Raw genomic sequence first — 20,803 nt, forward strand, 5'->3', positions numbered from 1 at the left:
GAATTTATAAATATATGTACATGTAGGTCTACATTGCACTCCGGTTCCCCCCCCTCCCGTTTTACGGCAAAGCTACATATACAACCAATATAATCCAACCCTTGACATCTATTTGGTCTATCTGCGCCGGAGTCCCGTATTCTGCACCTCTGTGCTCGGCCCCGATGTCCAATAATGTCAACAGAGGCCTTCTACCTCCAAGGCCGGCTCCACTCCCAACTTATTGTTTTTGTTTGTAAACTCTTTTTTAGGATTCCACGGTGGAGATCCATGGTTCCATGATTTTCTAGTTCGCGTCTGTTTCTCGAGTTCCATTCCCCGAGTTGGAAGAACGTCACACAACCTTCCAGTTTGCAGAGTTCCTACCCTCGTGAATTGCTGGTATTTGCACATAGGTTCCTCAGTCGTAGGTTTCTTCGAAGTTTCAGTGTTCAGGTTGCAGAGATTGGTCACAATTGGCCTTCAAGCAGCACCATCCTTAATCCCTTCGTCTTAGGACTGAAAGGCACAGTCACCATATCAAAATGTTGGCACTCCTAAATGAATCGGCAGTTTGGACCTGGATACCCTCTGGACTGTTCGTCGTCACGTTTTGGAAAAGGCACAATCATTAACCCCATCCATACCGCAGGTTCACAACCGTTCCCACGCAAAGTGGTCCTTGCTGTTGGTGGAAGGTCCTGGATCAGGCTATGTTGGTGTGGATGGATACTAACGTAAAGGTGCTTTTCCCAGACTCCTGTAACTGGTGCCTCTTGCTCTGCAAACACAGCTTCAGCTTTTCTTGAAAGGACGACGTGGTCAGCGTATAAAGAATGGGGTTCAAAGCACTGTTGATTGGTAGGATGAAGATTACAACCCAGGAGGTGATGGTGCCTGGAGATAAAGAGAAAACCATCAACTATGTTCCCTCAGGGACGGTTGGGTCAATGTTTGGTGGATTGTCGGAGAAGGTTCTTGTTGATCTGGGTTATGGTACATCTAGAGGTAGTTGGTTAAATTTAACTGAGCTGGTTCTACAGAGCAAGGGGGGGGGGGCGACAACATATTAATGGCCATGGTTTTGAAAACGGGAAGCTCATATAGGTGGGATGGAAAAAATCAGCATCATTTGGACCTCCACTATGTGGACACCTGACCTCTACTGTGTGTTTTTGAGGCTCGCTATCGTAGAATCCACCAAAAAAACTACTGGTTAGATACATCTAGACTTGTCCTGAAGATATTGAAGATGTTTTACTACTCACCAAAGTAGCCTCATCGGCTTTAATAAGGGTCAGGAACAGGATTAAAGTGGTTGTAAAGGCTGAAGGTTTTTCACCTGCATGCATTCTATGAATGAACAGGGCTTTTTTTTTAGTGGGAACACGGGAGAACACAGACCTGATTCATGATTGGCATTTGACATCACCCCCCAAAGGAATGGTTAAACCCAATCAAGTCTTTAAGGATCTGGCTTTGTATATGGGGGCACAGTCTTGCTGGAACAGAAAAGGGTTTTCACCAAACTGTGACCTTGTTGGATATCCATTAATATTGGGTTGTCCTACCTTTGTGGCTATACCATCCTCCACTCTTCTGGGAAGGATTTCCACAAAAATTTAGAGGGCGTTTGTGGGAACTTGGCTGTTTCCGAGATCAGGTACTGATGCTGGATGAGAAGACCTGGCTCATGATTGGCATTTGACATCACCTCAACGGGATGGTTAAACCCAACCATGTCTTTGTACCTTTGCATACAAAGCCAGCTCCATAAAGATATAGTTGTGTTTAACCATCCCATTGCGGTGATGTCAAATGCCAATCATGACCCCGGTCTTCTCATCCAACATCAGTACCTCACCTCACAAACAGCCAAGTTCCCACAAACACCCTCCAAATTTTTGTGAAAAGCCTTCCCAGAAGAGTGCAGGACGGTATAGCCACAAAGGTAGGACAACTCAATATTAATGGCTATCCAACAAGCTCACAGTTTGGTGAAGACCCTTTTCTGTTCCAGCCTGACTGTGCCCCTGTGTACAAAGCCAGCTCTATAATCATGCTGGAACAGAAAAGGGTCTTCACCAAACTGTGAGCTTGTTGGATATCCATTAATATTGAGTTGTCTTACCTTTGTGGCTATACCATCCTCCACTCTTCAGGGAAGGCTTCACACAGGATTTTGGAGGCTGTCTGTGGGAACTTGACCATTTGTGAGGTCAGGTAGTGAAGCTGGATGAGAAGACCTGACTCACGATTGGCATTTGATGTCACCCCCCAAAGGGATGGTTAAACCCAATCAAGTCTTCATGGATCTGGCTTTGTACATGGGGGAACAGTCATGCTGGAACGGAAAAGGGTCTTCACCAAATTGTTACCACAATGTCGGAAGAGCACAATCAGAGTTCAAATTCATCCCAAAGGTGTTCAGTAAGGTTGAGGTCAGAGCTCTGTGCAGGACACTCGAGTTCCTCCACACCAAACTGGTCAAACCATGTCTTTGTGGAGCTGGCTTTCTACACGGGGGACAGTCATGCTGGAACAGATGAGGGTCTTCACCAAACTGTGAGCTTGTTGGATATCCATTAATATTGGGTTGTCCTACCTTTGGGGCTGCAACAGCCTCCACTCTTCTGGAAAGGCTTTCCACAGGATTTTGGAGGCTGTCTGTGGGAACTTGACCATTTGTGAGGTCAGGTACTGATGTTGGATGAGAAGACCTGGCTCATGATTGGCATTTGACGTCACCCCAAAAGGATAGTTAAACCCAACCAAGTCTTTATGGAGCTGGCTTTGTACACGGGGGGACAGTCATGCTGGAACAGAAAAGGGTCTTCACCAAACTCTGAGCTTGTTGGATATCCAACAATATTGGGTTGTCCTACCTTTCCCACTTTTCTGGGAAGGCTTTCCACACGATTTTGGAGGCTGTCTGAGGGAACTTGACCATTTGTGAGGCCAGGTAGTGATGCTGGATGAGAAGGCCTCACTCATGATTGGCATTTGACGTCACCCTCAAAGGGATGGTTAAACCCAATCAAGTCTTTAAGGATCTGGCTTTGTACACAGGAGGCACAGTCATGGTGGAACAGAAAAGGGTCTTCACCAAACTGTGAGCTTGTTGGATATCCATTAATATTGGGTTGTCCTACCTTTGTGGCTATACCATCCTCCACTCTTCTGGGAAGGCTTTCCACAAAACTTTGGAGGGTGTTGGTGGGGACTTGGCTGTTTGTGAGGTCAGGTACTGATGTTGGATGAGAAGACCTAGCTCATGATTGGCATTTGACGTCACCCCCAAAGGGATGGTTAAACCCAACAAAGTCTTTATGGAGCTGGCTTTGTAAACGGGGGACAGTCATGGTGGAACAGAAAAGGGTCTTCACCAAACTGTGACCACAAGAGCACAATTGTCTACACTGTCTTTGTATAATGGAGCATCAACAGGACCCTTCACGGCCTACTCGGTAATTTGGAAGGGTGTACACATATTGGTACATTGGTCAGGTACTTGGATGAGTGGTGATACGTCTTCATGATCACCGAACAGGACCAGGAACAGGACACGATCTACCGCAACCTGGACCGATGAGAACCTTCACAGACAACGTTTCCATACATCCTAAGTATACTCAACCTGGAATCTCGGCCTTGGTGAGAGAAACGGCCTTCAGAAGAAATATGGGAATCCAGCAGAGGGCATCAGTGAAGACGATGAAGAAGAACCTCTTGGCTATGGTGACCTCACGGGAAAGGACGCTGCGCTCTGCCGTTTTGGCCCCCGTCTTATGGATAGAGTAGAACATGCTGCTGTAAGAGAAGACGATCGTGACAAACGCCAGCAAGTTCAGTCCTATAAAAAGGAGAAAAAAAAAGCGATAGGAGTGCGTTACTGCAAAAAAAAAATAAAATTTGCTATTTTTTTTTTTAATTCGGAATGACGTTAATTTATAAAATTATGAAATTTATAACCAAAAAAAAATAGCCCCCCCAAAAAAACAAAAAAAACCCTCCCAAAAAAACAAAAAAAAACCCTCCCAAAAAAACAAAAAAACCCCAAAAAATTGCTATTTTTTCTGTTTTTTATTTTTATTCGTAATGATGTTAATTCCTAAATTATGAAATTTATAACAAAAAAACATAAAGACAAAAGTCCATCCAGTTCAGCTATTAAACCAAACCAAAAAACAAAAGAAACCCCCCCCCAAAAAAACAATAAAAAAAAGAACAAAACAAAAAACAACCCCCCAAAAAAACAACAAAACCCCCAAAATTGCTATTTTTTTCTCTTTTTTTATTTTTATTCGCAATGATGTTAATTCCTAGAATTATGAAATTTATAACAAAAAACATAAAGTACATGTACACTCCAACAATAAATTGTGGCAGATTTCCTCCCTTTCGCTCTGCTCTGGTTCATAGTTAGTCTGGCTGACAAAAGACAAAACTCCATCCAGTTCAACTATTAAACCAAACCAAAAAACAAAACAATAACCCCCCCCCAAAAAAACAAAACCCCCAAAAAAACAGAACACAAAAAACAACCACCCCCCAAAAAACAACAACAAAAAAACAACATAAAACCCAAAAAATTGCTATTTTTATTTAATTTTTTTAAATTTTTATTCGTAATGAAGTTAATTCCTAAATTATGAAATTTATAACAAAAAACAAAGTACATGTACACTCCGACAATAAATCGTGGCAGATTTGCTCCCTTCCGGTCTGCCCTGGTTCATAGTTAGTCTGGCTGACAATAGTCCAACTATTAACCACTCGCCTACCGGGCACTGATACCCCCTTCCTTACCAGGCCAATTTTCAGCTTTCAGCGCTGCCGCACTTTGATTGAGAATTGCGCGGTCATGCAACATTGTACCCATATGAAATTTTTATCATTTTTTTCTCACAAATAGAGCTTTCTTTTGGTGGTATTTAATAGCTGCTGGGTGCTTTACTTTTTGTGCTATAAGCAAAAAAATGCAAAAAAATTTGAAAAAAAAAGTTTCTTTGTTTCTATTATAACATTTTTCAAACAGGTAATTTTTCTCCTTCACTGATGTGCGTTGAGGCGGCACTGTTGGGCACTGATAGGCGGCACTGATAGGCGGCACTGTTGGGCACTGATAGGTGGCACTGTTGGGCACTGATAGGCGGCACTAATGAGGTGGCATGGATAGGCGGCACTGATATGTGGCACTGATAGGCGACACTGATAATGGGTACTGATAGGTGGCACTGACTGGTGGCACTGCTGGGCACTGACTGGCACAACCGCTGGGCACTGACTGGCAGCACTGCTGGGCTGCACTGATGGGCACTGGTGGGTGGCACTGGTGGGCACAGATGGGTGGCACTGGTGGGCACAGGTAGGTGGCACTTCTGGGCACAGGTGGTGACACTGCTGGGTGGCACAGGTGGGCGCACTGCTGGGCACAGGTGGGCGGAGCTAGTGGGCGGCACTGCTGGGCACCGATCATCAGGGCACTGATGATCAGTGACCCTGATGATCGGTGCCGATCCCCGCTCTGACAACTGCCGGTTCTCGGCAGTACTTTCCTCACGATCTGACAGCGTGAGGAAAGTGCAGCCGAGAACCGGCACTTGCATTTCCCTCTGATCAGCGTGTCATTGGACATTGGACATGTCCTCTGTGATTGGCCTTTTACCACATCACGTGATCAGCTGTGTCCGTAGGACACAGCGATCACGGAGATCGCCGGGTGCGCGCCCCCTGGGGCGCGCAGGAGAGCGCGTTCTGGGAGGACGTCATATGACGTCCACCCAGAACTGGCCGGCCGCAGTGTAGCCGTCATTCGACTATCTGCGGTCAGCAAGTAGTTAAACCAAACCAAAAAAAAAACAACCAAAAAACAAAACAATAACCCCCCCCCAAAAAAAAAACATAAAAACAAAAAACAACCCCCCCCCAAAAAACGAAAAACAACAAAACCCAAAAAACAACAAAAAACAACAACCCCCCCCAAAAAAAAACAAACAATAAACAAAACCCTCCAAAAAACAAAAAAAACCCCCAAAAAAACAAAACAAAAAAACCCCAACAAAAACCCCCCAAAAAATCCTTCACAACTTCAGTGCGATTTCATAGCTGCAGATGACTGCGATTTGTACCTCGTGATGTCACTGTGGCTGGCAAAAGTCAATGCGAGTCGTAATGGAAAAAAATAAAAATAAATAAATAATCAGAAAAAAAAAAAGTAGTGCAGGAACTATTTTGGAAATCGCACTCCATGCGTTGCAGTTGCTTTTTTCCTGCATCCAAAACGAGTGTCGGTGATACGGTTGTCGATGTCATTGTTCACATCAGCGCTTGCAGTTCCGGTTGCAGAAAAAAAAAAAAGTAAAACAAGCTGCATTTTTTTTTTCTGCACAGAACTGCAATGGAATGCGGTAAAACGCATAAAAAACGCAGCGAACACGTCCCTATTTAAATTGAAGAAAAAGGAAAGGGAGGAAAAATGAACTGGAACGCGCCAAACGCACGCACGCAAAAACGCATCTAGACTAAGTTTCTATAGTGTGAACCGGCCCTAAGACAATGCCATAGAAATACATTCTATGCGACCTCAGGGGCGGCATTCGCTCAGTGGACTACAATGCACCTCCCCCGTTACGGCGTACTGTAGTTCTAACCCTCTCACGCGGACGCCTGTCTTTGTGAAATATTCGTTCTTTGCGCATCGATTATATTACATCAGAACGGGCGATTTGTGGCAGAAAAACGCATCGATTTTTTTCTCCAAGCTGCAGACCAGGAGGGAAAATGTCATCTGCGCTATACACCGCCGTGTCCCCAGGGGGCGCTCACGCTTCATTTTGGATATTCCAGCAATATCAATGCTCTGATTTCCTGACAATCCAAATATTTAATACTGGTTTTTAGAAGTGGAAATTCACATTTTTTTTTTTTGCTTTACATTTATATTCCCCGCTATAAAAAAAAAAAAAAAAAAAAAAAAAATTATACATTATAGAGCGGGTATAATAACCCGCATGGAAGAAAAATATATTTGAAATATATTTTTAAAAATATTCTTCCCAAATATATTGACATATATTTAAAATACTACATTTCTGGCCATATTCGATATATTACAAAATATATAAAAAAAAAAAAAAAAAAATATTATATATATATACACATACTGTATGTTAAAATGCGTTTTTGTTAGAATAATAAATTTTCAAATATACTGTATGTCTGTAAATGCATTCCAAAAATGTAGATTTAGTATTTTTAAAAATATTCTTCCCAAATATATTCACATATATTTGAAATACTACAATTTTGGCCGAATTCAATATATTACAAAATTTATAAAAAAAAAATAAAAAAAAATAAATAAATAAAAAAATAAAAATAAAATAAAATTCTATATATATATACACATACACACACACATACATACATATATACACAGTACACACACTCTGTATGCATTCCAAAAATTTAGATTTTGTATTTTTAAAAATATTCTTCCCAAATATATTGACATATTTGAAATACTACAATTTTGGCCGTATTCAATATATTACAAAATATATTAAAAAAAATTATATTATATATACACACACACACTATGTTGAAATGCGGCTTTATTATATTAATAAATTTTCAAATATATAGTGTATGAAATTTTTATATATATATATATATATATATATATATATATATATATTCTTATTACTTTTTTTTTTTTTTAAATATATTGAATACGGCCAAAATTGTAGCATTTCAAAATATTCTTAAAATATATTTGAAATACTACAATTTTGGCCGTATTCAATATATTTAAAAAAAAAAAAAAAGTAATAAGAATATATATACACATACACACACTGTGTGTTGAAATGCATTTTTTATTCATTACACAACATATGAAAATTTTTGGAACACATTTACAAATATTTGTAAAAATATATGTTAAAATTACTTTTTTATATGTTAAAAAAAAAAATCTGAAGAATATATTTAAAAAAATATATATTTTTAAAAATATTTTTCATATATTTTGTAAAATATATAAAATGCATTTCAACATGCAGAATGTATATATATATATATATATATATATATATATATATATAAATTTTTTTTTTTTTTAAATATATTGAATACGGCCAAAATTGTAGCATTTTAAAATATTCTTAAAATATATTTGAAATACTACAATTTTGGCCGTATTCAATATATTTAAAAAAAAAAAAGTAATAAGAATATATATACACATACACACACTGTGTGTTGAAATGCATTTTTTATTCATTACAAAACATATGAAAATTTTTGAAACACATTTACAAATATTTGTAAAAATATATTAAAATTACTTTTTTATATGTTAAAAAAAAAAATCTGAATATATTTAAAAAAATATATATTTTTAAAAATATTTTTCATATATTTTGTAAAATATATAAAAAGCATTTCAACATGCAGAATGTATATATATATATATATATAAAAATTTTTTTATTTTTTTTAAATATATTGAATACGGCCAAAATTGTAGCATTTTAAAATATTCTTAAAATATATTTGAAATACTACAATTTTGGCCGTATTCAATATATTTAAAAAAAAAAAAAAAGTAATAAGAATATATATACACATACACACACTGTGTGTTGAAATGCATTTTTTATTCATTACACAACATATGAAAATTTTTGGAACACATTTACAAATATTTGTAAAAATATATGTTAAAATTACTTTTTTATATGTTAAAAAAAAAAATCTGAAGAATATATTTAAAAAAATATATATTTTTAAAAATATTTTTCATATATTTTGTAAAATATATAAAATGCATTTCAACATGCAGAATGTATATATATATATATATATATATATATATATATATATAAAATTTTTTTTTTTTTTTTTAAATATATTGACTACGGCCAAAATTGTAGCATTTCAAAATATTCTTGTAGCATTTTAAAATATTCTTAAAATATATTTGAAATACTACAATTTTGGCCGTATTCGATATATTTAAAAAAAAAAAAGTAATAAGAATATATATACACATACACACACTGTGTGTTGAAATGCATTTTTTATTCATTACAAAACATATGAAAATTTTTGAAACACATTTACAAATATTTGTAAAAATATATGTTAAAATTACTTTTTTATATGTTAAAAAAAAATCTGAATATATTTAAAAAAATATATATTTTTAAAAATATTTTTCATATATTTTGTAAAATATATAAAATGCATTTCAACATGCAGAATGTATATATATATATATATATATATATATATATATATATATAAATTTTTTTTTTTTTTAAATATATTGAATACGGCCAAAATTGTAGCATTTTAAAATATTCTTAAAATATATTTGAAATATTACAATTTTGGCCGTATTCAATATATTTAAAAAAAAAAGTAATAAGAATATATATACACATACACACACTGTGTGTTGAAATGCATTTTTTATTCATTACAAAACATATGAAAATTTTTGAAACACATTTACAAATATTTGTAAAAATATATTAAAATTACTTTTTTATATGTTAAAAAAAAAAATCTGAATATATTTAAAAAAATATATATTTTTAAAAATATTTTTCATATATTTTGTAAAATATATAAAAAGCATTTCAACATGCAGAATGTATATATATATATATATATATATAAAAAATTTTTTATTTTTTTTAAATATATTGAATACGGCCAAAATTGTAGCATTTTAAAATATTCTTAAAATATATTTGAAATACTACAATTTTGGCCGTATTCAATATATTTAAAAAAAAAAAAAAAGTAATAAGAATATATATACACATACACACACTGTGTGTTGAAATGCATTTTTTATTCATTACACAACATATGAAAATTTTTGGAACACATTTACAAATATTTGTAAAAATATATGTTAAAATTACTTTTTTATATGTTAAAAAAAAAAATCTGAAGAATATATTTAAAAAAATATATATTTTTAAAAATATTTTTCATATATTTTGTAAAATATATAAAATGCATTTCAACATGCAGAATGTATATATATATATATATATATATATATATAAAAATTTTTTTTTTTTTTTTAAATATATTGACTACGGCCAAAATTGTAGCATTTCAAAATATTCTTGTAGCATTTTAAAATATTCTTAAAATATATTTGAAATACTACAATTTTGGCCGTATTCAATATATTTAAAAAAAAAAAAGTAATAAGAATATATATACACATACACACACTGTGTGTTGAAATGCATTTTTTATTCATTACAAAACATATGAAAATTTTTGAAACACATTTACAAATATTTGTAAAAATATATGTTAAAATTACTTTTTTATATGTTAAAAAAAAAAATCGGAAGAATATATTTAAAAAAATATATATTTTTAAAAATATTTTTCATGTATTTTGTAAAATATATAAAATGCATTTCAACATGCAGAGTGTATGTGTATAATTTTTTTTTTTTTCTTTAAATATATTGAATATGGCCAAAATTGTAGTATTTCAAATATATGTGAATATATTTGGGAAGAATATTTTTAAAAATACAAAATCTACATTTTTGGAATGCATTTACAGACATACACACACACACACATATATATATGTATATACACATACTTTTTTTTTTTTAATATATCGAATACGGCCAAAATTGTAACATTTCTAATAACTTTTTCCTCCATATGGGAAGTATTGAACTCGTTACCATTTTTCTAGGTAAATATCTTTTGACATGAAATTTTCACCTCATGTCGCTAACAACCAATCCAATACAATCCAGACCAGGGGCGGACTGACCATTTGGGCTCTCGGGCACTGCCCAAGGGCCCAGGGTCAGTAGGGGGCCCCATGAGATGCCCCTGGTACCTTTTTCATAGGCTTTTTTGAGTGTGGGCAAGGACACAGGGGCCCCATGATCCCCTATTGCCCGGGGGGCCCCATGAGTTGTCAGTCCGCCCCTGATCCATATATCCGCCCCATGATCCCCTATTGCCCGGGGGCCCCATGAGTTGTCAGTCCGCCCCTGATCCATATATCCGCCCCATGATCCCCTATTGCCCGGGGGCCCCATGAGTTGTCAGTCCGCCCCTGATCCATATATCCGCCCCATGATCCCCTATTGCCCGGGGGCCCCATGAGTTGTCAGTCCGCCCCTGATCCATATATCCGCCCCATGATCCCCTATTGCCCGGGGGCCCCATGAGTTGTCAGTCCGCCCCTGATCCATATATCCGCCCCATGATCCCCTATTGCCCGGGGGCCCCATGAGTTGTCAGTCCGCCCCAGATCCATACATACAAAGAAACCAAAACAAATAGGAATTAAGTTATGTGTTAAAAAATGGAAAAAGTATTGAACACATGAAGAAATGGAGGTGCAGAAAGCCATGGAAAGCCAAGACACCGGCTGAAATCTATCGGTCATTAAAAAGCAATCCTTCCCCTTGTCGGTGCAAATTAATAACCGCTGGTTCAGTCTCAACTGATGGCCTATAAAAAGGGGTCCCATTACCAAGGTGTCACACCAGAAACCTCTCATGATGGGTAAAAGCAAAGAGCTCTCTCAAGACCTTCGAAACCTTATTGTTGCAAAGCCTACTGATGGCATTGGTTACAGCAGGATTTCTAAACTTCTGAATGTTCCAGGGAGCACTGCTGGGGCCATAATCCGGAAGTGGAAAGACCATCACTTCACCATAAACCGGCCACCACCAGGTGCTCCTCGCAAGACTTCTGACAGAGGAGTGAGAGGAATTATCAGAAGAGTTGTCCAAGAGCCGAGGACCGCTTGTCCATGCAAATTAATAACAGCTGGTTCATTATCAACCAGGGGCGGACTGACAACTCATGGGGCCCCCCCGGCAATAGGGGATCATGGGGCCTCTGTGTCCTTGTTCAAACTCAAAAAAGCCTATGAAAAAAAAAAAGGTACTAGGGGCATCACATGGGGCCCCCTACTGACCCTGGGCCCTCGGGCAGTGCCCGAGTTTCCAAATGGTCAGTCCACCCCTGTTCTCAAATAATGGCCTATAAAAAGGTGTCTCATTACCAAGGTGTCACACCAGAAACATCTCATGATGGGTAAAAGCAAAGAGCTCTCTCAAGACCTTCGAAACCTCATTGTTGCAAAGCCTACTGATACATTGTCTTTTTTCAGCCAGACTAACTATGTGACTAACGTCCATCCAGTTCAACCGTAACGATGACGACAGGGATTGGGGTATTCATGGTCCACCTTGCCGAAAACCAGGCAGACCCCTATTTTTTCCAGGAGGCCTGCCAAAGCAAGGCCTACCCAAGAACTAGGTGGAAGGAGATCCCATGGGAGGGGGAGAACCTGACCAAAAGACCACCAGCCCTCCCACCCAGACTTTCAGGGCAAGCCCAAGGATCCACACCCTCTCCTTTAAGCTCAATCTGTTCTAAAAGGCCCGCCCCCGAGGAACGTGTCACAGCACTCCTGGACTGAACAGCTGGAAGAATGCCACTGGAGGAAGGCCGACTAGAAGACTGCATGAAAAATGTATGTTTTGGGTATTTACTTATATAAAAACGAAATCCTCTGCTTGGAACTCTAGCCCACCTAGGTACACTCGCTCCTGCAGACCTACGCCCACCCATCAAGACATTTGAAGTTCCGCACAACTCCTCCCACAAGCAAGCCCGCTGCCTGCTTCAGGATTGGCGGCTCTTGAGATGAGTACGGAGGAAGGGTGCTGTGATGTTTTCAGGCCCCTTCCACCAGCCACGATCTGCCTGTGTTGCATATAGAAGCACAGAGACCCAGTGACGATCAGGGATGGACTGACCATTCGAGCACTCGGGCACTGCCTGAGAGCCAGGGGTCAGTAGGGGGCCCCATGAAATGCCCCTGGTACCTTTTATAGGCTTTTTTTGAGTGTGGGCGAGGACATAGAGGTCCCCTATTGCCCGGGGGCCCCATGAGTTGTCAGTCCTCCCCTGGTGACGATATCATTCGGTGCTTCGGTCTTACCTAGGAAGATAGCGACGGAGTACCCTCGGGCTCCGGACCTCTCCGAGCTGTCCGACTGCAGCGGGAAGCACACGCCGTTCCGGCCGTAGAAGTTGCCAAACGTCTCATAGCTGAAGAAAGGGATGACGGTGATGAAGAAGCCGAGTCCCCAAATGGCCAACAGCGCCCCCAGGGTCTGACCGCGCCCGGCTCGGTGGTGGCTGAACGGGAAGACGATGCAGAAGTATTTCTCCAGAGTCATGTAAGTGAGCATCAGAACGGAGACCTCCGAGGACAGCATGGCCAACGAGCCGACCACCTTACACTCCCAGCTCTCCATCCAGGCCTGGGCGTGCTTGTTGTACTCCCCCTGGAACTTGATGTCATAGGCGCCCAGGCAGAAGAGATAGAACCCCATCAGACAGTCCGCGCCTGCGGAGAACGGGAAAGTTATGTATTACCATAGAAAAAAAAAAAAACTACATAAAACAGTTCAGAAAATTTAAATTCAAGGAGGGATCCTGGTGTAGGACACGGAAAAGAGGTCATCTGGTGGAGGTTGGTCGCGTCCATCTGGACGTTCCGTGATATTGAAAACATTTCACTACTCATCCAAGTAGCTTCCTCAGATCAAGAACAGTTGTGGCCATACAGGTACCTCAGTCACCTTATCCAAGACATTCTCAATCAAAGGCCCATGGAACCCCGAGGTTCCTCCAGAGGTTGCTGAGGGTTCCTCGAGTTTTGGCTGGTTGACCTTCTAGTTGATGGTGGCTGCATAACTTCGGTGCATTGGAAGGTCCAGTGACATGACATCAGTTATCTGATCACCAATGTAAGGGACATTCTTCCCACTGACCACCAATGTAAGGAGCATTCTTCCCACTGACCCCCAATGTAAGGGACATTCTTCCCACTGACCCCCAATGTAAGGGACATTCTTCCCACTGACACCCAATGTAAGGGACATTCTTCCCACTGACCCCCAATGTAAGGGACATTCTTCCCACTGATCACCATCGTACGGGACATTCTTCCCACTGACCACCAATGTAAGGGACATTCTTCCCACTGACCCCCAATGTAAGGGACATTCTTCCCACTGACCCCCAATGTAAGGAACATTCTTCCCACTGACCCCCAATGTAAGGGACATTCTTCCCACTGATCACCAATGTAAGGGACATTCTTCCCACTGACCACCAATGTAAGGGACATTCTTCCCATTGACCACCAATGTAAGGGACATTCTTCCCACTGATCACCATCGTACGGGACATTCTTCCCACTGACCCCCAATGTAAGGGACATTCTTCCCACTGACCCCCAATGTAAGGAACATTCTTCCCACTGACCCCCAATGTAAGGAACATTCTTCCCACTGATCACCAATGTAAGGGACATTCTTCCCACTGACCACCAATGTAAGGGACATTCTTCTCACTGACCCCCAATGTAAGAGACATTCTTCCCACTGACCCCCAATGTAAGGGACATTCTTCCCACTGATCACCAATGTAAGGGACATTCTTCTCACTGACCCCCAATGTAAGAGACATTCTTCCCACTGACCCCCAATGTAAGGGACATTCTTCCCACTGATCACCAATGTAAGGGACATTCTTCCCACTGATCACCAATGTAAGGAGCATTCTTCCCACTGACCACCAATGTAAGGGACATTCTTCCCACTGACCCCCAATGTAAGGGACATTCTTCCCACTGACCCCCAATGTAAGGGACATTCTTCCCACTGATCACCAATGTAAGGGACATTCTTCCCACTGACCTCCAATGTAAGGGACATTCTTCCCACTGACCACCAATGTAAGGGACATTCTTCCCACTGACCCCCAATGTAAGGGACATTCTTCCCACTGACCACCAATGTAAGGGACATTCTTCCCACTGACCACCAATGTAAGGGACATTCTTCCCACTGACCACCAATGTAAGGGACATTCTTCCCACTGACCACCAATGAATTGTTCTTATCGGTGGATTCCGAGACCTGATAATTATTTTAAGGGTTCCTTTGGGGTAAAAAGGTTGAGAAATCTACCTTCTTAGAGAAATCTAATTATCTTGGTGTCAAGTGGGATGTTGACTGTCCAAGAATATGATGGGAGGTGTGAAAGTTTTATTTCCATATGCTACTCACCATGGTGCTAAGAAGTCTAAGACAGGCCGGTGTTTATTGTTTGAGTTGAATGACTGAAGAGCGTTTCCAAATTGCCACTTGGATGAGTGGTGAGACACCTTCAACATTACAGAACGTCCATTTGAATGACACCAACTACCATACCACCAAAAAAATGCTGTGGAAACCTGACCATCCCATTCCAAAACCAAAGCAATTGCTTCAGAGTTGGCCTCCCACTTTGTAGCTACAACCTCCTTCAATCTTCTGGGAAGACGTTCCTCAGGATTTTGGAGAGTGTCTGTGGGAACTTGGCCATCCCATTCCAAAACAATTGCTTCAGAGTTGGCCTCCCGCTTTGTGGCTACAACCTCCTCTAATCTTCTGGGAAGACGTTCCTCAGGATTTTTGGAGGGTGTCTGTGGGAACTTGGCCATGTGTGAGGTCAGGTACTGGTGTTGGATGGGAAGACCTGGCTCATGATTGGCATTGGACGTCACCCTCCAAAGGAATGGTTAAACCCAACCAAGTCTTTATGGATCTGGCTTTGTACATGTGGGAACAGTCATGCTGGAACAGAAAAGGGTCTTCACCAAACTGTGAGCTTGTTGGATATCCATTAATATTGGGTTGTCCTACCTTCATGGTTATACCATCCTCCACTCTTCTCGGAAGGCTTTCCACAGGATTTTGGAGGCTGTCTTTGGGAACTTGACCATTTGTGAGGTCAGGTAGTGATGCTGGATGAGAAGACCATTTGACGTCACCCTAAAGGGATGGTTAAACCAAACTATGTCTTTATGGAGCTGGCTGGGGACAGTCATGTTGAAACAGAAAAGGGTCTTCACCAAACTGTTACCACAAGGTTGGAAGAGCACAATTGTCTACAATGTCTATGTTGGAGTATTACCGGGACCCTTCACTGGAGAACCTGAACTCCATCGTTTGGAAGAGGGTTCACAGACTTTTTCCCCATATAGGTAGATGTGATGGTCAGGTGTCCACATACATTTAGCTATATGACCATATAGTGTACTATGGATAAATGAAAACCTTAACAGACACATGAAATGACAATTTAGACCAGTGGTCTCCAAAATGTGGCCGGCAGGCTGAATGTGGTGCTTTGCTTGCTGTCATCAGGCCCTTGGGAGGACCATTCATCACCCTTTTGAGGCACTATTCCTCCTACTGACACCAATGAGACACCATTCCTTCCACTGACACCAATGATGGGGCACTATTCCTTCCACTGACACCAATGATGGGGCACTATTCCTCCCACTGACACCAATGATGGGGCACTATTCCTCCCACTGATACCAATGATGGGGCACTACTCCTCCCACTGATACCAATGATGGGGCACTACTCCTCCCACTGACACCAATGATGGGGCACTACTCCTCCCACTGACACCAATGATGGGGCACTACTCCTCCCACTGACACCAATGATGGGGCACTACTCCTCCCACTGACACCAATGACGGGGCACTGTTCCTCCCACCGACACCAATGACGGGGCACTGTTCCTCCCACCGACACCAATGACGGGGCACTGTTCCTCCCACCGACACCAATGACGGGGCACTGTTCCTCCCACCGACACCAATGACGGGGCACTGTTCCTCCCACCGACACCAATGACGGGGCACTGTTCCTCCCACCGACACCAATGACGGGGCACTGTTCCTCCCACCGACACCAATGACGGGGCACTGTTCCTCCCACCGACACCAATGACGGGGCACTGTTCCTCCCACCGACACCAATGACGGGGCACTGTTCCTCCCACCGACACCAATGACGGGGCACTGTTCCTCCCACCGACACCAATGACGGGGCACTGTTCCTCCCACCGACACCAATGACGGGGCACTGTTCCTCCCACCGACACCAATGACGGGGCACTGTTCCTCCCACCGACACCAATGACGGGGCACTGTTCCTCCCACCGGCACCAATGACGGGGCACTATTCCTCCCACCGACACCAATGACGGGGCACTATTCCTCCCACCGACACCAATGACGGGGCACTATTCCTCCCACCGACACCAATGATGGGACACTATTCCTCCCACTGACACCAATGATGGGGCACTATTCCTCCTACTCATCACAAGCACTATGTAACTGTCTTACTCCCACTGATGCCGGGGCATTTCCTACTTCCAATGGCCACACAATGGCCCTCTCAAAGTCTAAAGGACGGTAAACTGGTCCTTCGTTTGGAAAGTTTGGAGACCCCCAATTTAGAACATGGAGATTTCCACGAAGCAGCTGAGGGGGAGATATTGAGAAGTTCTGCTTTGGGTAAACTTTGCAGATGGCACTGATAAGATGATCAGGAATGGAATTGTGTGTCCCAGTTGACTCTAATGGGCACAGTGCCCGGGATACTGCCACGTTATCAGCGCATTTTGCCACACTCACAGCAGAGAGACTTGATGGACATGGCATGCTGGCAGTTTTCTGTGACTATGAACGATCTCATGCAGATGACGAACAGGTTCCCGAAGCAGGTAACGCAGGCCATGACCCAGACGAAGACTCGGAGCAAGATGTTGGCCAGCATGTTTTCAAAGGACGAGATTCCATCGCTGTTCGGCTTGCAGCTGCGAACATGCGGGGCGTAACTGCAATACTGGAACTTCTTGAAGTATCTAGAAGGCAAATGGAAGAGAAGTGAGAGGTTGTTACAGAAACAATAGCAGAGAAGGTTTCACATTTGTCTGATATAAAGAAAGATTTCTGTTCTATAATGAAGCTCAACCGAGGTCGAGGCCTTCAAGAAACAGGTTGAGATGGCCTCTGGTAGTCTTTACTGGAAGCTCTCTGGGGAGAGAAGACTGAGGAAATGTTTCCTCCTGCCTGAAGCAGACTGATAACATCAGTACAGTCTAGGAAAAGTCAACTCAAGGAGGGCCTTTAATGATTAAAAAATTGGAACTTTTTTGAACGACGCTTTTCTGTATGTTGTGAAGGGTCAGTAATTTATTCATGGAGATTTTTTTGAAGTTACCGACGGGTCCAATTTAACACAATACATGTGTAACGGGTAGTAACTGGAATTGTTGAGGAAAAAACCCAACACAACTGTTCATTCTTATGTAGCTTTTATCCCAGCAACCAAAAAAATTTATGAGGGAAACCTTACCAGCAGATATGAGTTGAGATCCTCGAGTTCTTACAAAGAGCTGACCAGAAGATAGTTGAGATGCTCGAGTTCTTACAAAGAGCTGGCCAGAAGATATGAGTTCAGATCCTTGAGTTCTTACAAAGAGCTGACCAGCAGATAAGAGTTGAGATCCTCAAGTTCCCTAAAAGAGCTGGTCAGAAGATATGAGTTGAGATTCTCAAGTTTTTACAAACAGCTGACCAGCAGCTAGGAGTTGAGATCCTAAAGTCCTAACAAAGAGCTCACCAACAGCTAGGAGTTGAGATCCTCAAGTTCTTACAAAGAGCTGACCAGCAGGTATGAGTTGAGATCCTCGAGTTCTTACAAAGAGCTGACCAGCAGATATGGGTTGAGATCCTCGAGTTCTTACAAAGAGCTGACCAGAAGATAGTTGAGATGCTCGAGTTCTTACAAAGAGCTGGCCAGAAGATATGAGTTCAGATCCTTGAGTTCTTACAAAGAGCTGACCAGCAGATAAGAGTTGAGATCCTCAAGTTCTTAAAAAGAGCTGGTCAGAAGATATGAGTTGAGATTCTCAAGTTTTTACAAACAGCTGACCAGCAGCTAGGAGTTGAGATCCTAAAGTTCTAACAAAGAGCTCACCAACAGCTAGGAGTTGAGATCCTCAAGTTCTTACAAAGAGCTGACCAGCAGGTATGAGTTGAGATCCTCGAGTTCTTACAAAGAGCTGACCAGCAGATATGGGTTGAGATCCTCGAGTTCCTACAAAGAGCTGACCAGCATCTATGAGTTGAGATCCTCGAGTTCCTACAAAGAGCTGACCAGCAGGTATGGGTTGAGATCCTCGAGTTCCTACAAAGAGCTGACCAGCAGGTATGAGTTGAGATCCTCGAGTTCTTACAAAGAGCTGATCAGCAGATTCGAGTTGAGATGCTCGAGTTCTTACAAAGAGCTGACCAGCAGATATGGGTTGAGATCCTCGAGTTCTTACAAAGAGCTGGCCAGCAGATATGAGTTGAGATCCTCGAGTTCCTACAAAGAGCTGACCAGCAGGTATGAGTTGAGATCCTCGAGTTCTTACAAAGAGCTGACCAGCAGATTCGAGTTGAGATGCTCGAGTTCTTACAAAGAGCTGACCAGCAGATACGAGTTGAGATCCTCAAGTTCTTACAAAGAGCTGACCAGCAGATAGGAGTTGAGATCCTCGAGTTCTTACAAAGAGCTGACCAGCAGATTTGAGTTCAGATCCTCAAATTTTTACAAAGAGCTGGCCAGCAGATATGAGTTGAGATCCTCGAGTTCCTACAAAGAGCTGGCCAGCAGATATGAGTTGAGATCCTCGAGTTCCTACAAAGAGCTGACCAGCATCTATGAGTTGAGATCCTCGAGTTCCTACAAAGAGCTGACCAGCAGGTATGGGTTGAGATCCTCGAGTTCCTACAAAGAGCTGACCAGCAGGTATGAGTTGAGATCCTCGAGTTCTTACAAAGAGCTGACCAGCAGATTCGAGTTGAGATGCTCGAGTTCTTACAAAGAGCTGACCAGCAGATAGGAGTTGAGATCCTCGAGTTCTTACAAAGAGCTGACCAGCAGATTTGAGTTCAGATCCTCAAATTTTTACAAAGAGCTGGCCAGCAGATATGAGTTGAGATCCTCGAGTTCCTACAAAGAGCTGGCCAGCAGATATGAGTTGAGATCCTCGAGTTCTTACAAAGGAACTGGCCAGCAGATAGGAGTTGAGATCTTGTCTCTCACTTCTGTCAATCACAGCAAATAAGGGGAGAGAGACTCGGGAGCAAGCCTGCTTGGGTGCCCTCAGAGCATGCAGCTTGCTATGGGGGCACTAGGCAGGTGCCCCCCTTCACATCACTGTCCTCTGCCTCCCCACCCCCTTCATATCAGTCCTCAGCCCCTCCTTCACATCAGAGTCCTCCGCCCCCCGCCCCCTTTATATCAGAGTTATTAGCCCCTCCAACACATCAGAGTCCTTTGCCCCCCTTCATATCAGAATCCTCAGCTCCCCCTTCTTCACATCAGAGTGCTAAGCCCTCCCATCCCCCTTCACATCAGAGTCCTCAGCAGCCCCCCTTCACATCAGAGTCCTCAGCAGCCCCCCTTCACATCAGAATCCTCAGCCCCCCTCCTCACTTCATATCAGAATCCTCAGCACCCCCTCCTTCACATCAGAGTGCTCAGTCCTCCCATCCCCCTTCATATTAAAGTCCTCAGCCACCCTTCACGTCAGAGTCCTCAGCCCCCCACCTCCTTCACAGCAGAGTCTTCAGCCCCCCATCCCCCTTTATATCAGAATCCTCAATATACCAGGAGGTTGGGTTGAGGACTCTGATATGAAGGGGGATGGGGGGGGGCTTAGCATCAGAGCCCCCAGCTACCCCACTTTCACATTGGAGTCCTCAAGCAGCCCACATGCACCACGGAAACGCAAAAATATGGGATGCAGCGTGGTACTCTCATTGAGAAACCAGGGATTACAGGAGGCACCTGCTTTTAAAAAATACACTGCATGCCCCTCCA

At 41.8% G+C, this 20,803-nt stretch overlaps 1 protein-coding gene across 1 annotated transcript in view; it reads right to left on the reverse strand.

The window, feature by feature from the left end:
* Positions 1-20,803, reverse strand: part of LOC149432832 (relaxin receptor 1-like) — a 113,580-nt gene continuing 92,777 nt past the window's right edge. Inside the window, exons 14-17 of the mRNA XM_089664892.1 lie at positions 17,563-17,792; positions 13,007-13,417; positions 3,617-3,832; positions 1-876 (exon numbers count right to left, since the gene is read on the reverse strand). Of these exons, the coding sequence (XP_089521018.1) occupies positions 686-876; positions 3,617-3,832; positions 13,007-13,417; positions 17,563-17,792 (1,048 nt within the window). The 3' untranslated portion in view covers positions 1-685. The remainder of the gene's footprint in view (positions 877-3,616; positions 3,833-13,006; positions 13,418-17,562; positions 17,793-20,803) is intronic.

This window comes from Staurois parvus, unplaced genomic scaffold (assembly GCF_062004578.1).
Source record: "Staurois parvus isolate SC_StPar_1 unplaced genomic scaffold, SC_StPar_1.0 ptg002090l, whole genome shotgun sequence".
NCBI lineage: Eukaryota > Metazoa > Chordata > Amphibia > Anura > Ranidae > Staurois > Staurois parvus.